Source organism: Barbus barbus, assembly GCF_936440315.1.
Source record: "Barbus barbus genome assembly, chromosome: 13".
Taxonomy (NCBI): domain Eukaryota; kingdom Metazoa; phylum Chordata; class Actinopteri; order Cypriniformes; family Cyprinidae; genus Barbus; species Barbus barbus.
In genome coordinates this window covers 32,658,181-32,675,475 of record NC_136741.1, presented here as the reverse complement: position 1 = coordinate 32,675,475, position 17,295 = coordinate 32,658,181, and the positions used below count along the sequence as shown (strand labels likewise).

General features: G+C 41.3%; 2 protein-coding genes across 8 annotated transcripts in view; one reads left to right on the top strand and one right to left on the bottom strand.

Moving 5' to 3' along the window:
* The window catches only part of LOC306879613 (lysine-specific demethylase 6A-like), a 61,497-nt gene extending 48,206 nt beyond the window's left edge, over window positions 1-13,291 (bottom strand). For all 7 annotated transcript variants that reach the window (XM_079432702.1, XM_079432705.1, XM_079432701.1 and 4 more), the window contains exons 1-2: window positions 10,998-13,291; window positions 10,827-10,890 (exon numbers count right to left, since the gene is read on the bottom strand). In XM_079432702.1, the coding sequence (XP_079288828.1) occupies window positions 10,827-10,890; window positions 10,998-11,155 (222 nt within the window). In that variant the 5' untranslated portion in view covers window positions 11,156-13,291. The remainder of the gene's footprint in view (window positions 1-10,826; window positions 10,891-10,997) is intronic.
* Window positions 13,292-13,524: 233 nt separating this feature from the next.
* Window positions 13,525-14,961, top strand: LOC306879617 (FUN14 domain-containing protein 1-like). Its single transcript, XM_079432715.1, has 4 exons — window positions 13,525-13,735; window positions 14,273-14,330; window positions 14,420-14,548; window positions 14,769-14,961. The coding sequence occupies exons 1-4, from the start codon at window positions 13,638-13,640 to the stop codon at window positions 14,844-14,846; spliced, it is 363 nt and encodes a 120-aa protein (XP_079288841.1). The 5' UTR covers window positions 13,525-13,637; the 3' UTR covers window positions 14,847-14,961.
* Window positions 14,962-17,295: the final 2,334 nt, after the last annotated feature.

Below are 17,295 nucleotides of genomic sequence, written 5' to 3'. Positions count from 1 at the left end.
GCACTGTAGAGCCCTGTAGAGATGACCTCTACAGCAGGACACCTAGATGAGCCCCAGAGACTGATCCCCAGTGAAGACCCTGTCTCCAAGACGGCCATTGGGACAAGACCACAGGAACCAGATCAGTCCTCTGCACAATCTGATTCTGCTTTAGTCTAGATGTAAACTGCTGATTTTGTCTGGCCAGAGGAGAATGACACTATTTCCCTGTCTAAATACTGTAAAGCTGATATAAAGCCACCCAGCATTATTTCACAATTTCCATTGTTAAAAGCCCTATACAAATAATATTGACTAATAATTTAGTCTGCCGAACATTTGGTGCATCTTTAGTTTCAATTAGTCTGAGTAATGCACAAGAGTATGAGATACACCTGCATTTTGTTAACTAGGTTAAAACAAGCCGCTGGCGGTTAACAGACCTGGTTCCCACCATCTGTGCCTAAAATACCATGGTTCTGACATCGTTTACTCGCCCTCATGCCGATCAAACCTTCATGACTTTTCTGTACAACACAAAACAGAAGATTTTTGAAGAATGTGGAGAACAAAAACAAATTATTATACAGACTAAAACACATCAAAACACTGTCTTCCACAGAAAAATAAAGTCAAGGGTTTGAACAACATGAGGGTGAGTGAATGATGACAGAACCACCTTTTTGGGTGAACTGTCCCTTTAAGCTGCTGTCCCTGTCTGTCCTGCTGCTGAGAGGTTTGCGATTGTAGCTCCCTGCAGCTTTTCTGTTGAATCTCTGTCTTACTTTCACTCTCTGTTGTTTAAAGTGATATGTAACTTAATTCCCACCATATTTCTGGTATTATCTGTCAAACTAATTTGATCGTTCGCTTTTTAAAACCGCGCGTGTTCGTTCGCTTTTTAAAACCGCGCGTGTTCGTTCGCCGGTTAGCTTGTCACTCGCGTTTCTATTTGCGCCTTATTTTCTTTTTTCTCGCTCCGTTTTTCACGAGTTCATCAAACAACAGTGGTAAGCGAATCATTCTTCAATCACAGTGATTAATGGCTTCTTCTTTGCCACATGTGCAGTTTATCTCTCTCTGTCGGCGACGAGGGATTCACATGTGATAAATGCAGGGAAATAGTTAGGCTGACAGTAGGGCTGCACGATTAATCGAAAAAAAAATCACGATCTCGATTCATACATAAATGTGATCTCATTTCTAAATGATGGCGATTCACTTCCGTGTATTTCCCTGCGTTCAGATCATGCTGCATTCACGCGTTATTGGTCACACAATAACAAAACACTATTAATTCACCAATCAATCATAAATCTGATCACTTTTCTCCTCTCCCTCATTGGCCACGGTCCGCTGTCACTCACGTGACGTGTAACAAGGCGGCAGACCTAAACGGAGTCAATAGGCGCGTTCGCAGAATGATCACCGGATGACATCACAGTACCACGAGAGCAGTCGGATCCTATGCATTCAAATCGCTCTTTGATGTCATACGGTGATCATTCTGCGCAGCGCTGCTTCAACGGGGCGTCAGCATCAACGCTTGACGGAGGGCGTGTCTGAAGCTTGGTGCTGACGCACCATCATAGTGATAACAGCCAATCACATACTTTTCTGGTGCTGGATGAACGGGATTGGCTAGCGTCTGCGCTTGGGTATTTGCATAAAGCGATCTGATTGGCTGACGCCTGCATTGGTGCTTGAAAAGCTGAAAAGTTTTCAACTTCTGCCGCGTGCAACGCCAGTGAAGTGACGCGAGGGACTTACAGCTTTCTTATTCGTAGAGTCTCTGATACTGTCAATATAAATACATATTTCAGTTAACAAAACCATAAAATTGGGTTTTTTTATTGGTAAATTTACTTATGAATGTGAAATTTGGTCAACAGAACAAGTAAATTAATTAAGTAAAAGTATGCGACGCGAGGGACCCACAATTCAGTTCGGCAACGCTTAACGTCACTCCATTCAAAGAAAACGAGAGGCGTTGACGCCGATGCCCCGTGTGAATGTGAATATTTTTATTTATTATTGTTAATGTTCTCTTATATGTTCAACAACTTAAAGCTTTAAAATTATTCACATTAAGGGGTCTAAACACTTTATTATACTGAATGTCCTGTGGTTTTTTTTTTTTTTTGTACTTGAGTGCAATACATTTTGGTTGAAAAATTGAGAATCGTGTAAGAGAATCGTGATCTCAATTCCCATGGAGAAAAATCGTGATTCACATTTTAGCAAGAATCGTGCAGCCCTAGCTGACAGAGAAGGTTTCAGAATTAGAGACACGCATCCAAACTTTAGTTGAGGACAGTAAGAATGTGAGGGCTGTAGATACTGCTTTGGATGCGACTAGCTCAGGGAGTGCTGTACATTGTTCGGTTCCGGTTGAGCCCGTGCAGCAGGGTGACTGTGAGGCGGCCTAGTCGTGGGTCAAAACACCGCTCTTCCGTTCCGATCAGAACATCAGACAGGTTCTCCTCACTCAGTAAAGCACTCACTGAGAAACCTGATGAAAGTGCTCTAGTTATTGGCGATTCTATTGTACGGAACGTGAAAATAGAGTCACCAGCCACCATAGTCCAATGTTTACCGGGAGCCAGAGCGCCTGACATCTTGGCAAATTTAAAAGTGCTGGCTAATGCTAAACGTAAATTCAGTAAGATTGTTATCCACATCGGTGCTAATGATGTTCGACTTCGCCAGTCGGAGATCACTAAAAATAATGTTAAAGATGTGTGTGAACTTGCAAGTACGATGTCAGATAGGGGTGTGCGATATGACGATTTCTGATCGTGGATGATAAAAATGTCTCCACGATCTGCTTTTTAAGAAATATCGTAGTATCGCGCTACCGCGCACATTGTCAATTACAGTTCTGGCGCCGCCGTCTCTATGTACTGTACAACACGACATACAGCAGTAGAGTTACTCAGACAGGACACTGCACTTGTTCGCGATCGCAAAAGTACATTATTTGCACACAAGCCTTGCTGGTTAAATGTTTAATTCGCGCGCTGGTCTGACGTGCGCTTGTTCTGAGCGCATACACCTGAAGCACGCGCACTAAAACGCCTGTCTAACAGCGCCTGATTACTCAACTAACTTATCTTTTGCGCTAATACTGTCAAAACACACAAGGTTTGCATACAGACTCAGTTGGTTATCTCTAAAATGAAAGTAAATAGTTAAGAGAGAAACAGATGTGTGTCTGTATATTAGATGCGTGCAGCTCTTAAAGGGACAGGACACTAAACATGCTGTCGACTGTCATTAAAGGGATAGTTCACCCTAAAATTTAATTTCTGTCATTATTTACTCAGTGGAAAACCAAACAGTTGCTGGTCCACATTGACTTTGATAGTAGGAAAGAAAAATCCTATGGAAGTCACTGAGGACCAGCAACTGTTTGGTGTTCCTCCTTCTTCAAAATAGCATTTATGTTCAGCACAAGAAAGAAACGCATTCCGGTTTAAAACAACTTTTGAGTAAATGATGATATAAAAATACAACATTATGACAGAATTGACAGACAGATGACAGAATATTAATTTGTGGGGGAACTATTCATTTAACGTTAACAAAACAACAAACGCAAAGAGAAAAATCACTCACTATTCTTGACTGAAAAACTTTAATACAGTTGCTTTGGGAATCAGTCTATCTAGTGTTTTATTTTTATATTTGTTCATTCAATTTCATTGAATGCTCTGCTAAATACACCTATTGTACCTGAAAATAAAGCACTGTTTGTTTCATTTGTATATTATGTGTATTTGTAATGTGTATCTTTGTTCTTATTTTTTAATAAGAAAAATAAAATAATGACACAGATTTTTTATCTTCGCCCACTTTGGCCTAAATATCTGCCATGCATCTTTGTCTTTCTAGTTTGGCTGTAATGCTCAGACAACTTGTAAAACCAAAATAGTAAAACTAACAAAGAATCGGGATAAAAATCGTGAATCGTGATATTTCTATAAAAAATCGTGATATGATATTTTTCCCATATCGCCCACCCCTAATGTCAGACACTGTAATATGCTCTGGTCCCCTCCCTGCTTACCGGGGTGACGAGATTCATAGCAGACTGCCGTCACTCAATGGCTGGATGTCTAAGTGGTGCCCGCAGAATAGCATAGGCTGTACAGACAATTGGATGAGTTTTTGGGGCAGACCTGACCTGTTGAAAAGAGATGGTGTTCATCCCTCCTGGGGTGGTGCCGCTCTTCTCTCTAGAATATGGCACATAGTCTAAGAGTTCGTACTTGACTAACTGGGGCCCAGGTCAGGAAGCAGACAGACTGGCTAAACCGGCCGTCTGCTAGCCGCCTCACGTCACAGAAGTCAGTTCATTCTCAGCACATAGAGACTCCTTCACCCAGATATCACACTATAGAGACTGTGTCTGTTCCCCCGAACTAGAAAATACAGAAAACATCCAAACCAAATTAAGAGTAACAATCTAATTTTTGTTCAACAAATAAAAAAACAGATATAATTCAGATAAACAATTGATTAAGCTTAGCTTATTGAATATTAGATCCCTTTCTACAAAAGCACTTTTTGTAAGTGATATGATCACTGATAGAGCCCTCAAAGTTATGCCCTAGCCTGGCCCGTGTCCGACAGCTCATCAGAATTACCGGCCCGAGCCCGTCTTTATCCCCCTTCTCCTAAAACAGTTTATACTACTGATTCGGCTATTAAAATAGTTCAGTTTTGTGTGTAATGGCAAAATAATTATATTTCGTTCAGTTTTTTTATTAAGTTAATTTAGAAAAACGTTTGGAGCATTTTTTGTTTGTTAAATAGCCTATAAGTTTGTTCTTTTTTTAAAGTAAGGACCAAGCGGCCAGCGGCATGAGCTGATCATAGCCTATGTTTGATAGATTTAGCCTTCTCATATCATGACTTGCCTCAAATAAAATCTAAAGATATACTAAAACAGTTCAAATATATAAGTTTAAACGTTAAACCTGCGCTATAGTAATAATGTGCGCTGACCTATATCTGAGTTTGTGCGGCGAGTGGAAGCTAAAGCGCTCTGCAGGACATGGAGGCACCAGCAAACACTTGCTTTGCTTTCAGTGGAAACAACTTAAAATAGCCTACACCGTCATTTATTTTTATTATTAATTTATTTTGATAAAGGTAAGAGTAATACATCATTGGGACCTGTAAAGGGTGTACTTGTATTTGTGTGCACTCACAATACCAACAAAAGGTAGTAAAACAAGCATGATGTGCTTTCTGCGTCTTGAGCTTCAGCAGAGAATACATGCCTCACAGACATGATACATATCTATAGAAAGCTTTAAATTATCACTTAACCAAATAAAAAAAATTGAAAACAAAAACTTTTATTCTAATCTTAATCATAATCAATAAAGATGCATTTCTCTCTAAAGGCGCGTCTAATGAGGAGATCAGGATCAGCAACTTCATCCTTGCGACACAGACTCAGAAAACATTCGTTTATTAGTAAATAATTCAAATCTCTCCTTACTATTTCCCGCAGACACATTCAGGGTTATGTTTGCTGGGGCTTTGCAGCAAGCTTTAGCCTATAGCGTGCATTTGAACACAGAACTCTGCGCACGCTGCTGCGGGACACTAAACACCATCGAGCTGCTCTCAGTCGCGCCACTTTTTTCTCATCACTAATCGATGGATGTCTACAATATAAAAATAAGGAGAAACCCAAAACAGGCCTGAGCCCCGGCCCGCGTCTGAACTGTGACGTGAAACTCTGGCCAGAGGAGAATGATACTATTTCGCCAAACTATTTCCCGTCTAAATACTGTAAAGCTGATATAAAGCCACCCAGCATTATTTCAAGCAGATGTAAAGCTGCTTTGACACAATTTGCATTGTTAAAAGCACTATACAAATAATAGTTACTTGATTTAGCAGTGAATATGAACACGACATCATGTTTGACCTGTGACCCCACCAGATATAAAACGAGTCCTTCACCTTCAAGCCCTGCTAAACATCAAACCGGCCCGCTCCAGACAGCACGTCTCCGATGGCCGAGCTGCGTTAAACAAGCACTAACGATCTCAAACCAGCAGTAATGAGAGAAAGGTAGATGACGACACAGGTCACATGGTTCAGTGTCTGTATGGAGAGCTGTTATTTTGGTTCTGCTCAGCACCGACACGGCAGAACGTCTGATCCAACATTCCCCGAGAGTCACCGGCTGACCTCAAGCTGCTTGGCAGGACACTCGCAGTTTCCTCCTATGAGCCCGGAGACCACGAGAAAACCATTCTGCACACATCTACAACAATTAGAGCAGGTGCACTGCCGACAAAACACAAATCACAGCAGAGAACGGCACGCGGCTGCATGTGATGCCGTAGCATTCAGTCAACGTTTCAGACATTCAGGTGTTTCTCAGCTAGAAAATAGATCATAAATGCAAAAAACGTTGACCGTTCAAAGTAGTGGTCGATCAATATTGTTGTTTTGACAGCCGATGCTGAAAATCTTGGAAAGCAGGGTGGCAGACATTATTATTTTATTTTTTTTTATTAATATTTAAGAAATTTGAAGTAATTTTAAAATTTAAAAAATGTGTAAAATGAACTTCACAAGATCTCACAGCTGCATTCGTCTGCAGGGTTTGTGAAATTAAACGTTCATTAGTCATTCAAAGATTTGTTTAAATTATATAAATCCATATTTGCTGAATGCTGACGGCAAACGAGAAAGTATTATAATTTTTGCCTTTCTATTACTAATAACATAAAAGCAATCACGAATCATTATAGTACTTTTAGTACACCATTTAATTCCTTTGTTTAGCATTCTACCTGATTATTAGACAATTCTATCCGTATTAGAACGGTTAAATGACGACAGCGAACAATGAAGAGGAACACATGGGCCAAACAGAAAAACTTCGGCCGATGACGATATTTGAAAAACGCCAAATATAGACCTTAGCAATAAACGAGCAATAGCATGCCAACTTTTTTGTATTATTTTGAAGAACTACGTGCAAACAATAAATACACCAGACAATAAAAACTCATCAACAACTATTTAACGAGAGACATGAGGCAATTATCACAGTCAACAAATCACAGGGAGTTAGACGTGTAATAAGAACACCAATGATCCAAACATAGAAGAGCCACATCATAACTAGGGATGTGCGCTACGACTCGTTTAAACAGAAGTTTTGTATCCGACTAGTCGACTAGTCTAAAAGCTTGCACGGGGGGTCGTGTGTCTATATCACAGCCTACACTTGAAATACTTAATCTTTGAATCACACTGTCAAATCCCTCAATGAATTCTGCTAAAAATAGCTCATGATTATGCCGTATGCTTACCTTGTGTTATCATCATTTAATTTTAGGCGGTAGTTAAACAGAAAAAGGAAGAGCATACACTCAACATAAACCAGTGCATAGCTTATTTATTCAGATCGACTGATGCAGAAATCTTAATTTTCATATAACGTTAGCCAACAAGTCAAAACAATAATAAAGTTAATCAAGGAATAGCATTAAAACGGCTTTTAAACATGTACTTCATGTTGGCTCTATTGTCTAAAAACAAAACAATGCTCGTTTGACTCAGACCAAGTGCATTTGTTGAGTGAATTTAACATGTTAACGTGTTCTGGAGACAGACGGGACTAGAGCGGGTTCTGCACCGGAGCTATAATAATCCCACACATTGCTGGTCTTTCGTGCAGCTGACATGAACAAAACGCATATGACGTCTGAGGAAAAAAAACTAGTTTGATATGCATTCTTTTTCAAAAGTTTTATTTTAACTTATTTAAAATGTAACTTTAAAATGATAAAATCATCAAGTTTTATTCTCTGGTGTAATCAACTATTGTTTTCAGTGTCGACCAGTAGGAGCTGAACCGTTTATAGTCGACCAGACCTGCACATCCCTGATATAGGAGTACAGAGACGCTGTACGGGCGAGGAGCACCAGCACATCAGCTTAGCATTCTGTGCTCATTTCTGCTGTTACGAAACTCTGATTCACATCACGGTCTATAACAGAGAGCAGTTTGAGCTAGTGGTTCAACAGATCACAAATATCACAGTTCCGATCACATATCGGCTTTTGAGCCACAGATTGGATCGTTTTTATGATCAGCAAGAAAAAATATATTTCAATGTAACATTGCTTTCTATTACTCAAAGCTAAGTACTTCTTCGATACCACAGCAAAACTCTTAGCCTAAGAAGGTTCAAACATTATTAAAGAGACAAGTGAACAGCAGCCAGTAAAAATAAGAACAAATACACAAATTACAAGCATAGATAAATATAACAATGTTACAAATAAACTAAGGTTGGTACTATTCAGGTACAGAAATGTAATAACTGTAAAATAACACTGCATAGTGTTCACTGTATGAATTAAATATAGATTTATCTTAGTCAAAAACTTGACATTTAGTAATTTAGCAGAGGGTTTATCCAAATGAGGACAATGGAAGCAATCAAAATCAGCAGAAGAGCAACGATAGGCACGTGCTGTAACAAGTCTCAGTTAGATTAATGCAGCACACGTAGCAAGGTTTTCTCAAATTGTATAATGAATAAAAAGAAAAAGAATAAGCTTGTTTGATGAGCCTAATGACAGCAGCAGGTATTATTAGGCTGCTGCCCCTTTAAGAGCTGCTGCACGGATCCAGTATAATGACACGCATCCGATTTCCTTCTCCGCTGTTCTCCTTCACTTAAAACAGAACTGACTGCATTTACCAGAATGATTGAGATATAAATGAGGGGTCAGTTCGGTGTTGTGTGCGTCTGTGAACACAAAACAACGCATGAGTAACGAATCAAGATCCATTCTGTCTTTTCGTTTGCTGGAACGGTTTAAAATCACTTGCGTGTGTAAACACATACAATTGATAAACTTCCACTCTATTATGGTAAAATTGAGCAATTAATCCACGGATCACACGCGTGCCGAACCGTGGGGCCTGGTCCGAACGATCCGTTCAATCACTAGAGCATGAAAACATGGCATTTCATGCAGTTCAGACATAAACCCAACACACAGGAGCATCGCTGCGTCTCTCTCGCCGATCGAGCAGCGCCACCTGCTGTACAGGAGTGCATTCAGCCCAATCAACCTCTCAGATGAGATTCACCTCACACAGCTTTAACTTGCCTTTGAAGCTCAAGGTTTTTCTTTATTCTCTATCACTGACACAGAAACAAGGAAGACAAACGAAAGTGACATCTCCATTTGACGTAAATGATACAGGCAACTGTGACGACTTTAAAAAACAGATCACAAGCTAACTTAAACCATCCACATTCAAGCCTGCATGAACATGTACTGCAGATCAGAACATTATAGAGATCTGAGACGGAGGGCCATGAACATTTATGCATTTATAAAGCAGTGCATGCGTGTTTGAAATCGATAAACTGGGTTATTGATCAGTCCAACACATATTAACATGGAAATGCAATTCAGATCAAGACACATCGACGACACAATTCTGAAAGAAACAGATACTTCGCCTCCGTCTGGACAGCGTTCTAGTGAACTACAAATCAGCTCAAGTGTGCTTCACTCACAGCAAACATTCAGACAAACCCAGTCAAATATGATCAAAAACAACCACTAACTACATTAATTAACATAACGACTGCAGACAGAACCATGCAGCGGAGGAAATATCAGGATGGGAGAGCGACACCTGAAAACACGCTCAATACGAGGATTGATCCAGAAACGATCATTCTGTCATCGTTTACAAGAGATGATGTTCTGATGAACATCTGTCCAGAAAATACAAAACAACACTGGACCTCATGGACAAAGAAAACGAGACATTTTTCCAAAATCTTACTTCCACTCAAGTCACCGTTAATTATATTGCACTTTAACAACACAGCTTGTGCCAAAGCAGCTTCACAGCATTAAACAGGAAAACTAGTGTGCAATAACTCAAAACACTCAGTTTCCAATTAAAGTCAGTTCATCATTGACTCAGTGATGTCCAGCTCAGATGCAATCAAGTTGAAGGAAAGAGTGTCACAGTGAACTATCCCATCAATGCTGTTAATCCTGACACCAATTACCAGAGGTCAGAGGTCATGTGTATAAAAGCAGACACGATGTAAAGCAGGACAGCAGATACCTGCAGGTCTATGGCTGCGAGTATAGCCCAGGCGCACTTGACAGGGTTTCTAACTGGAATCAGCACTCAGTCTTTGTCCACTATCTAGTGTTCACTACAGCTCGCTGCTGGACTGCACAACAACACCGTGTTCTCACAGGAGGCCGGTTACCCACAAGCCTTCGCGGGGCTCGGAATGGAAGGCTGTAGTAATGCTAGCTTCACTTTCTGCAGCGTTATTCGCGTCTGTTTCTGCATTATAACGCGCTAGCTCTCACCCCTCCCCACCCCGCCATCTTGGGCCGACCCAAGCAGCCATTACCACCGTCTCTGAGTACAACTGAGCGCGATTATTCCTCTGACGCGGCGGTCAGCTCCGCTCTCAGTCACTGAGGGAAATAAAGCCCCAAATCATACCGTGATGCGAGGCGCTGTCTGACAGCCGCGTGTCCACAAGCAAGCTACAGAATAAACACAGACGCGCCGCGTTCACCTGTGCTTGTGAAGCCAGCGAACCTAGCCACAGAGTTCTCCGCGCGACGCTCGTGTAATCGCGGCTACGCTCCGAGTCAAATCGAGCGCGTTAAGCTAGCTCAACGCTTAGCCGCGCAGCTCTGAGGAGAAGATAAGGACGCGTCGCCGCTCGGAAACCCTGGCCTTCGCTGTCATTTCGCACCGGGGTGCGTGCGTGTGAAGCGTTGATTTAAACGCGCATCTTTACCTTTACGAGCAGGGCCTTCATGCTGACGCCATCTTCATGAAGCCGCTGGTATCCGAACAGAGAGCTGCGAACACACACACACACACACACACACACAGGGCTTGGGATCAACTCACACATCTCACACTCAGAAACAATGAAAAGCAGCCAAAAGACGCCCGCGGCTCCGACCTGTCGACGCGGGCCAGAGCGTCGCTCTCCTGCGCGTTCAGCCGCGGTGAGTCCTCCTCGGGTTCGCTCGCTTTTCTCGCCGCCATTTTCTTCTCCTCATCACCAGCAGCGCTGAGGCGTCGAGCGGCGGCGGCGAGCGACACTCGGCACGATTTCATGGAATCGCGCCGCGAAATCGAGGGAAGGCGAGCTCCGTGCGTCCAAAAGCCACAATAAACGCGAACTTTTTCTCCAGTGAAACGCGCCTCAGAGTCTGAACCCCGTGCGAACTGAGCTGGCCCTCCAGCGGCGCGTCGGCTCACATTGTTTTGTAGGAATATACTGTGACGCGGCGGCTCAGCGTTGATGCGTGGCGTGCGGCCCTGCACGCTTAAAAACGCGGAACGTATTAAAACAATCTTAAAGTTGTGCTCGCCAGCAGATTAAAGTTGTTGTAATTGTGTCACACAGGCGAACCCACGCGTCGCCGTCGCCACGCCCCCCCGGGCTCGACAGCCAATCGCTGCGCAGAACGCGAGCGCGTCACTGGCCTCGTCCCAAATTGTTGTGGTCCAGTCCTTTAGGTACCGATCGTTCGAGCGCGCGACCCAAAACGCCCGAGCGTTGACGCGATGCGTGGGAAAGTTCGGCGGCAAACGCGATTCCCTCAAACAGAGGATTCCGAGCGTTGTTATGAAATGCAAACAAAGAGGCGTGGCTTTCACACAATGGGGAAACTGTGCTGACAGCCCTGCAGCTGAGGCCCGATGCTGTTCATTGGAACACAGTGTCGCAGATGCGCTGCAGTCTAATGTCACCGGCTCCTTTAAGAAACGCCTTCAGTCCCGCGCGTTTATTCAGTGCTGTGCGTTTGCTTTGAAACGCAATGAATCTTCATGAGAATGAAGTGAAGAAAGATGCATGCTTATGTGTCCGTGTGTGTTATGGATATGACATCGCAGGATTATAACCGGACATAATACTGTATAATGTTTGAAACATTGACGTGGCTGTAGGCGGCGCGAGCGCTCACAGCTGTCAACATCACCTGACGCCGTGACGTCACACGCAGCACCCAAGATGGCGGAACAACAACAACACCGCAGAGGTGAGCAGTTTACCGTCGCGTTTATGAGGATTAAAGCACGTGTTTATCTCCGGTATTGCGCTCTAAAGTCAGCTGCAGCACCGAGCACCGCGTGTGTCACACAGAGCCCGTTAAACAAGCGACACTCGTCGAGAATAATGAGCTGGTTTCAGTTTGATCAGCCCTGGTCACATTTCACCCGAAAATCATCTTCTTATCAAGTATTGTGAGTTTTTATAAGGGTAATACAGCAGTCATATACAGTTAAAGGAATTGATGTAATTCTTCAGTCTGCTGTAGATGTTTGGTTTTAGGCTAAAGCTACTCAAACATGACAGGGTTCAGTACAGCAGGGCGAAACTAAACATACAACTGCTTTTATATAATTACACAGGGATTTACTGAACAAATGGCTCTTTCTTTAAATAAATTCAATAATTAATTTTCTTAGGATAAAACTCTACCTCAGTTATCTCTGAACTATAGGCAGCCCTTTTACATTACTATCAGATTACCATCATCAACAGCACGAACTTCAATTTAATTACTAGTTTTTCTAAATATAAAAATCAACTTAAAATATAAACACTTAACTTAAAATGGTATGCAAACCTGTAACTGAACGCCCTGCAGATGACCTGAAGTCTAGACTAGGATCCAGTCTAATAAAATACATTTATAATCATCACAGAATTCAAGATAAAGGGACAGTAGAACAGTAATTATAGTTAATACATTCATCAATAGCAAACATTCTCTCCAAAAATGACCATGATTACAAATGTAATAGTTTTTTTTTTTACAACAGTTCAATAAAGAAGTTGTTTTATAGACACCATGTTGTCTGTTCTTGCTCTATTTCAATCCCAAACACAGCCACAGCACTGAGCAACATGATGGTGACGAATCAGCCCTTTAAACCATTCGGTTCAGTCGCTATTACTGTAGTTTCACATTCAGAATATCTTTTATTTAATTTCAATGTTTTATGTTTAATATATCAAACATTATTTCTGCATTTGTAATTTGAGGTTAAATGTATTCGTGTCTTGCAGTAAAGCGAGTGTAAACGCATCTAAACACCTCTTCAGACTCTTCTGTGTTTCCTCTGCATTACAAAGATTCATTTCATTCATTCTGATTTCATTTGCTTCATAACAGCACAAATGTCTTATTATTCAAATTCACTGATTAAATGATAGAATTTGACTCAAAAGATGATGCACACTTTTAGAAAAATGGCTTTATAAAAGTAAAAATGCCCATAAAATGTAAAAATCAGTTTACACTTATTGGAAAAGATTAATTTCTACCACCAGCACACAGAATATGAAGAATATCAAAAACTTCAGGAGTCAGCTGTCCACAACAGTGCTTAAGATTCAAGCACAATAACGCTCAGCAAAATATCAAGATATAATGCTTTGTCAGTATCGCACAGCCCTCAGACAAGATGCCTAATTGTGATTTCATGGTGCAGCGCTATGAGCCGGTGTTCGTGTCTTCTCTCCAGCAGCGGCGTCTCCTGGACCGGACGATGAACACGAGGCGTACGAGATGCTGGATCTGACCGCATGCGCTCGGACGCAGCAGTGTTCGGGAGCAGCTCCGGCCCCATCGCTGAGAAATACTCCGTGGCCACTCAGATCATGATGGGTGGTGCGACGGGCTGGTACACCTTCACCCTTCTGTAGGGCTGCGAAATAAACAGATGCATCGCAAATCGAGAAATGATTCTGAGATTTCCCGAATGCATGCCGATTGTTTCTGGAGTGGATTCTGAGCTTAGTTTTGAACAGCAGATGGTGCTGCATGCTTCAGAAACAGCCGTACTCTGCTTGTTTCCACATCCTTATACCTAAACCTAAAATCTATCCTAAAATAATCATTCATAAAATTCGAAAAGGTTGAAGCGAATTACAAGGGTATTTCACATTGGGCTTTGCTTACATTAACCTGGCTTCATAAAGCATTCAGGTGAGATTACAGACTCGGTGCTCTTCAGCGCTCTTCTTCATCAGCATTTGAGTGTGTGGATAAAAACTAGAGTAGAGCGCCATCTGCTGTTAAAATATAAGCTCAGGATCCATTCCAGAGAGAATCGCCATGCATTGGGAAGAGCTCAGAATCCATCCACGAATCAATTTATCGCCGCAGCCCTACTCTTCTTCATTATCGGATGTAATTTAGTTGAAGTGTTGGTCCGCAGGTGTGCGGGTTACCTGTTCCAGCGGGTGGCCGTCGGAGGAGGATTTCTGCTGCTACAGGCCAGAACCAAACACACAACAACAAACCATTCGCTCTTCCTTATGTTATTGTGGCACAATGTGACTTGAAAGGGTTTGTTGTCTTGCAGATAGCCAATCACAGCGGCTACGTCCAAGTTGACTGGAAGAAAGTGGAGACAGATGTTAACAAAGCAAAGAGACGTCTGAAGAAAAAAGCCAATAAAGCCGCACCCGAGATCAACACGTTCATAGAGGAGGTAAAAACACTTTATAATAGTATGAATTCATGCTTTGTGTCAAATGACTAGAACATGACTTTATAGATTTCCTTTGCTTCAGAAGTCAATTTAACCTTTTTTAGTAGTTCAACACCATACAGGAGTAATATAATTAATTTGCCCGCAGCTCTGAAGCGGTTTTCTGTGTAGCAGTGCCCTCTTCTGTTACGAGGAGCTCATAAACCTCCATGTGTTTCAGGCCACTGAGTTTGTGAAGAAAAACATCCTCGTTTCCAGTGGATTTGTAGGTGGCTTCCTGCTTGGCCTTGCCTGTTGAGCTGAAGCGGGTTTCCTGTGGTGTTGTGAAGAGCGTCTTCCCATCATGCACCTGATGATAGTCTGCGGCCGTACACTCATTTAACCAGGCAGGACTCGTGGCTGCTTCACTCACGTAGTGTTTGTGAGTTTGATGATATGGAGGAGAACCTGATCTTATTCTTTACAGAACTGTGCGCTTCACACTGAGAGTCTGTCTAAAACACTGGGCTGCTTCTGTTTGTGCTCATCATCTCTGAAAACTCAAAAACAGATGGAGAATTATTATCCTCTGCTAATGCTTGTACAGGGTTTTGTTCTTGGTGAAGTTCCAGTTGTATTTTCATGTGTTTGGTAAAACATTGGGGTTTTCATGTCTTGTTTCCGCATTGGTCAGCCCGCAGGTTTATTAGTTTGTTCTCTCGCTGTTTCTTTATGAGGAATGTTTACATTGTAAATAAAAATGACTTTTTGACATCTTGATTTTTTTTTTTTAAGATCAGCAGTATTTTATGATGAAATATTGCTTACCTATTTTTTCCATTATTTATCACTGCATTAGCTGTAAAGAGCATTAGTTTCCTCCAGATATTATGCTGTCGCTCCAGCCTTTAGTTAGCGCTGTGACCAAGTAAATCAAGTAAAAGAAAGTACTAGATTTGTAATGTAATGTATTACATGATATTTAATATGAAAGGTAGTGCAGTAAAAGTGCAATATTATACTTTGGAATGTTGTGAAGTAGAAGTTTTCTAAAGAAAAACACTTATAACGTACACACACGACCTATATTGCTTATGTTATGTTTGGCACATATTGCCAAATAGCTTGGCCTTCAGGACTGACCTCAATCCCATAATTCCTTCACAAGGAGACGCTTCCCAGCACTTTCTCCCTCTCCGCTCCTCACGATCTGTAAAGACCATCACAACAGTGAACACACACCACTTCTGCAAACTAATCCAGATCCATAAACAAAGGCACTTACCTCACATTTATTTAATCAGTTCAATAAAGTTGTTCTCTCTTCTAATCTATCTTGTGAACTAATATTAATTCATATGTTCCACTTGGCCTTGTGCATTGCTTGTGATGCTCCATGTCTGTAAGTGGCACATGTGAGCAGCTTATGCGGTGTGCTTCGGTGATTATTCTCCGGTCCGGGTGTGAATGACTGTATTTGTGTTGCTAGCCTCTGCATGTCAATCTCACGGTGGACACTTCATTAAAGGACAGTTTACATTTCACAATGCTTTTATTTTTCTGCTTTACAGACTCAAAAAATTAATATTCTCCTTGTTCTGGGTCACATTGTTATTTTTTATTGTCACTGCAACACATTGTCATAATATGTCAGGAATTGTATAATGAGAGGAAAAACTGGGAGAATTTTAGGTTTAGGAAGACATCCAAAAGAAACACAACATAAAGGTTATTAAATATTTGGTTGGACGTAATGTGGCTAGACTGAATAATGATCAAAAACATCTCCAGGAGTAATATTATTACCATTTTAGGAAAATGTATATTAGACATGACAAATAAAAACGGTTTTCACATCCATACCATACTATTCAATAGTTAGCAAAATCAGGTACCATGGTATTTATATATAATATGGTATTTATAAGGTGGTTTGAAGAATACCATAGTACATAAAACAAACAAACATGATACATCACTGATATACTCGAGATCAAATTCAGTAAATGGCTTTAAAACTATTGATCATGATAGTCTGTGGTACATTTCCAAAAACATTAATTGGTTTTTAATCACGGTAATTATGCTGTTTCTAGGAAGATGTCTTTACCCGAGTCGTTTATAAGCTGCAGGTATTGATCTTAATGAAGTTTCCATTTCAGTCTAGTTTCCAATGCTTTTTAGGTAAATATTCCACTCTATCCAGCATTTTTGAGAGTTTATTTAGCTTCAAATGACTCTGTGCATGAACTGCTCAAATGATTCAAACGAAATCACGAACCGAAAAAACACAATTCCTAACCTGTTCATGTTCGGAAGACAAATTAAGACATTTTTGATGAACTCCGAGAGCTCTCTGAGCCTCCATAGACAGCAATGTAATTAAGAACAAGGTCCAGAAATGTAGCAAGGGCATCCTTAAAATAATCCATGTGACATCACTGGCTCAGCCGTAATCTTACGAAGCTACCAGAATACTTTGCGTGAAAACAAACAAAAAAACCCCACTTTATTCAACAATTAGTCTCCTGCGGGTCACACTGGCACCATTTCTACTAAAGGTGAACCGCTGCTGTTCTGGCGCAGGATAGTTTGTTTTCGTTCAGATCAAAAAGCGCAAACAACAGAAAACACATCTGCGTGGCGCAGTACAGCATATGCTGTTTATGTAGGTGATACTCTCCAAAATGGCACTATATCTATATATATATATATATATCTATATAGGGGTGCGCAGGAGACAAATGTTTGAATAGTCGTTATTTTTT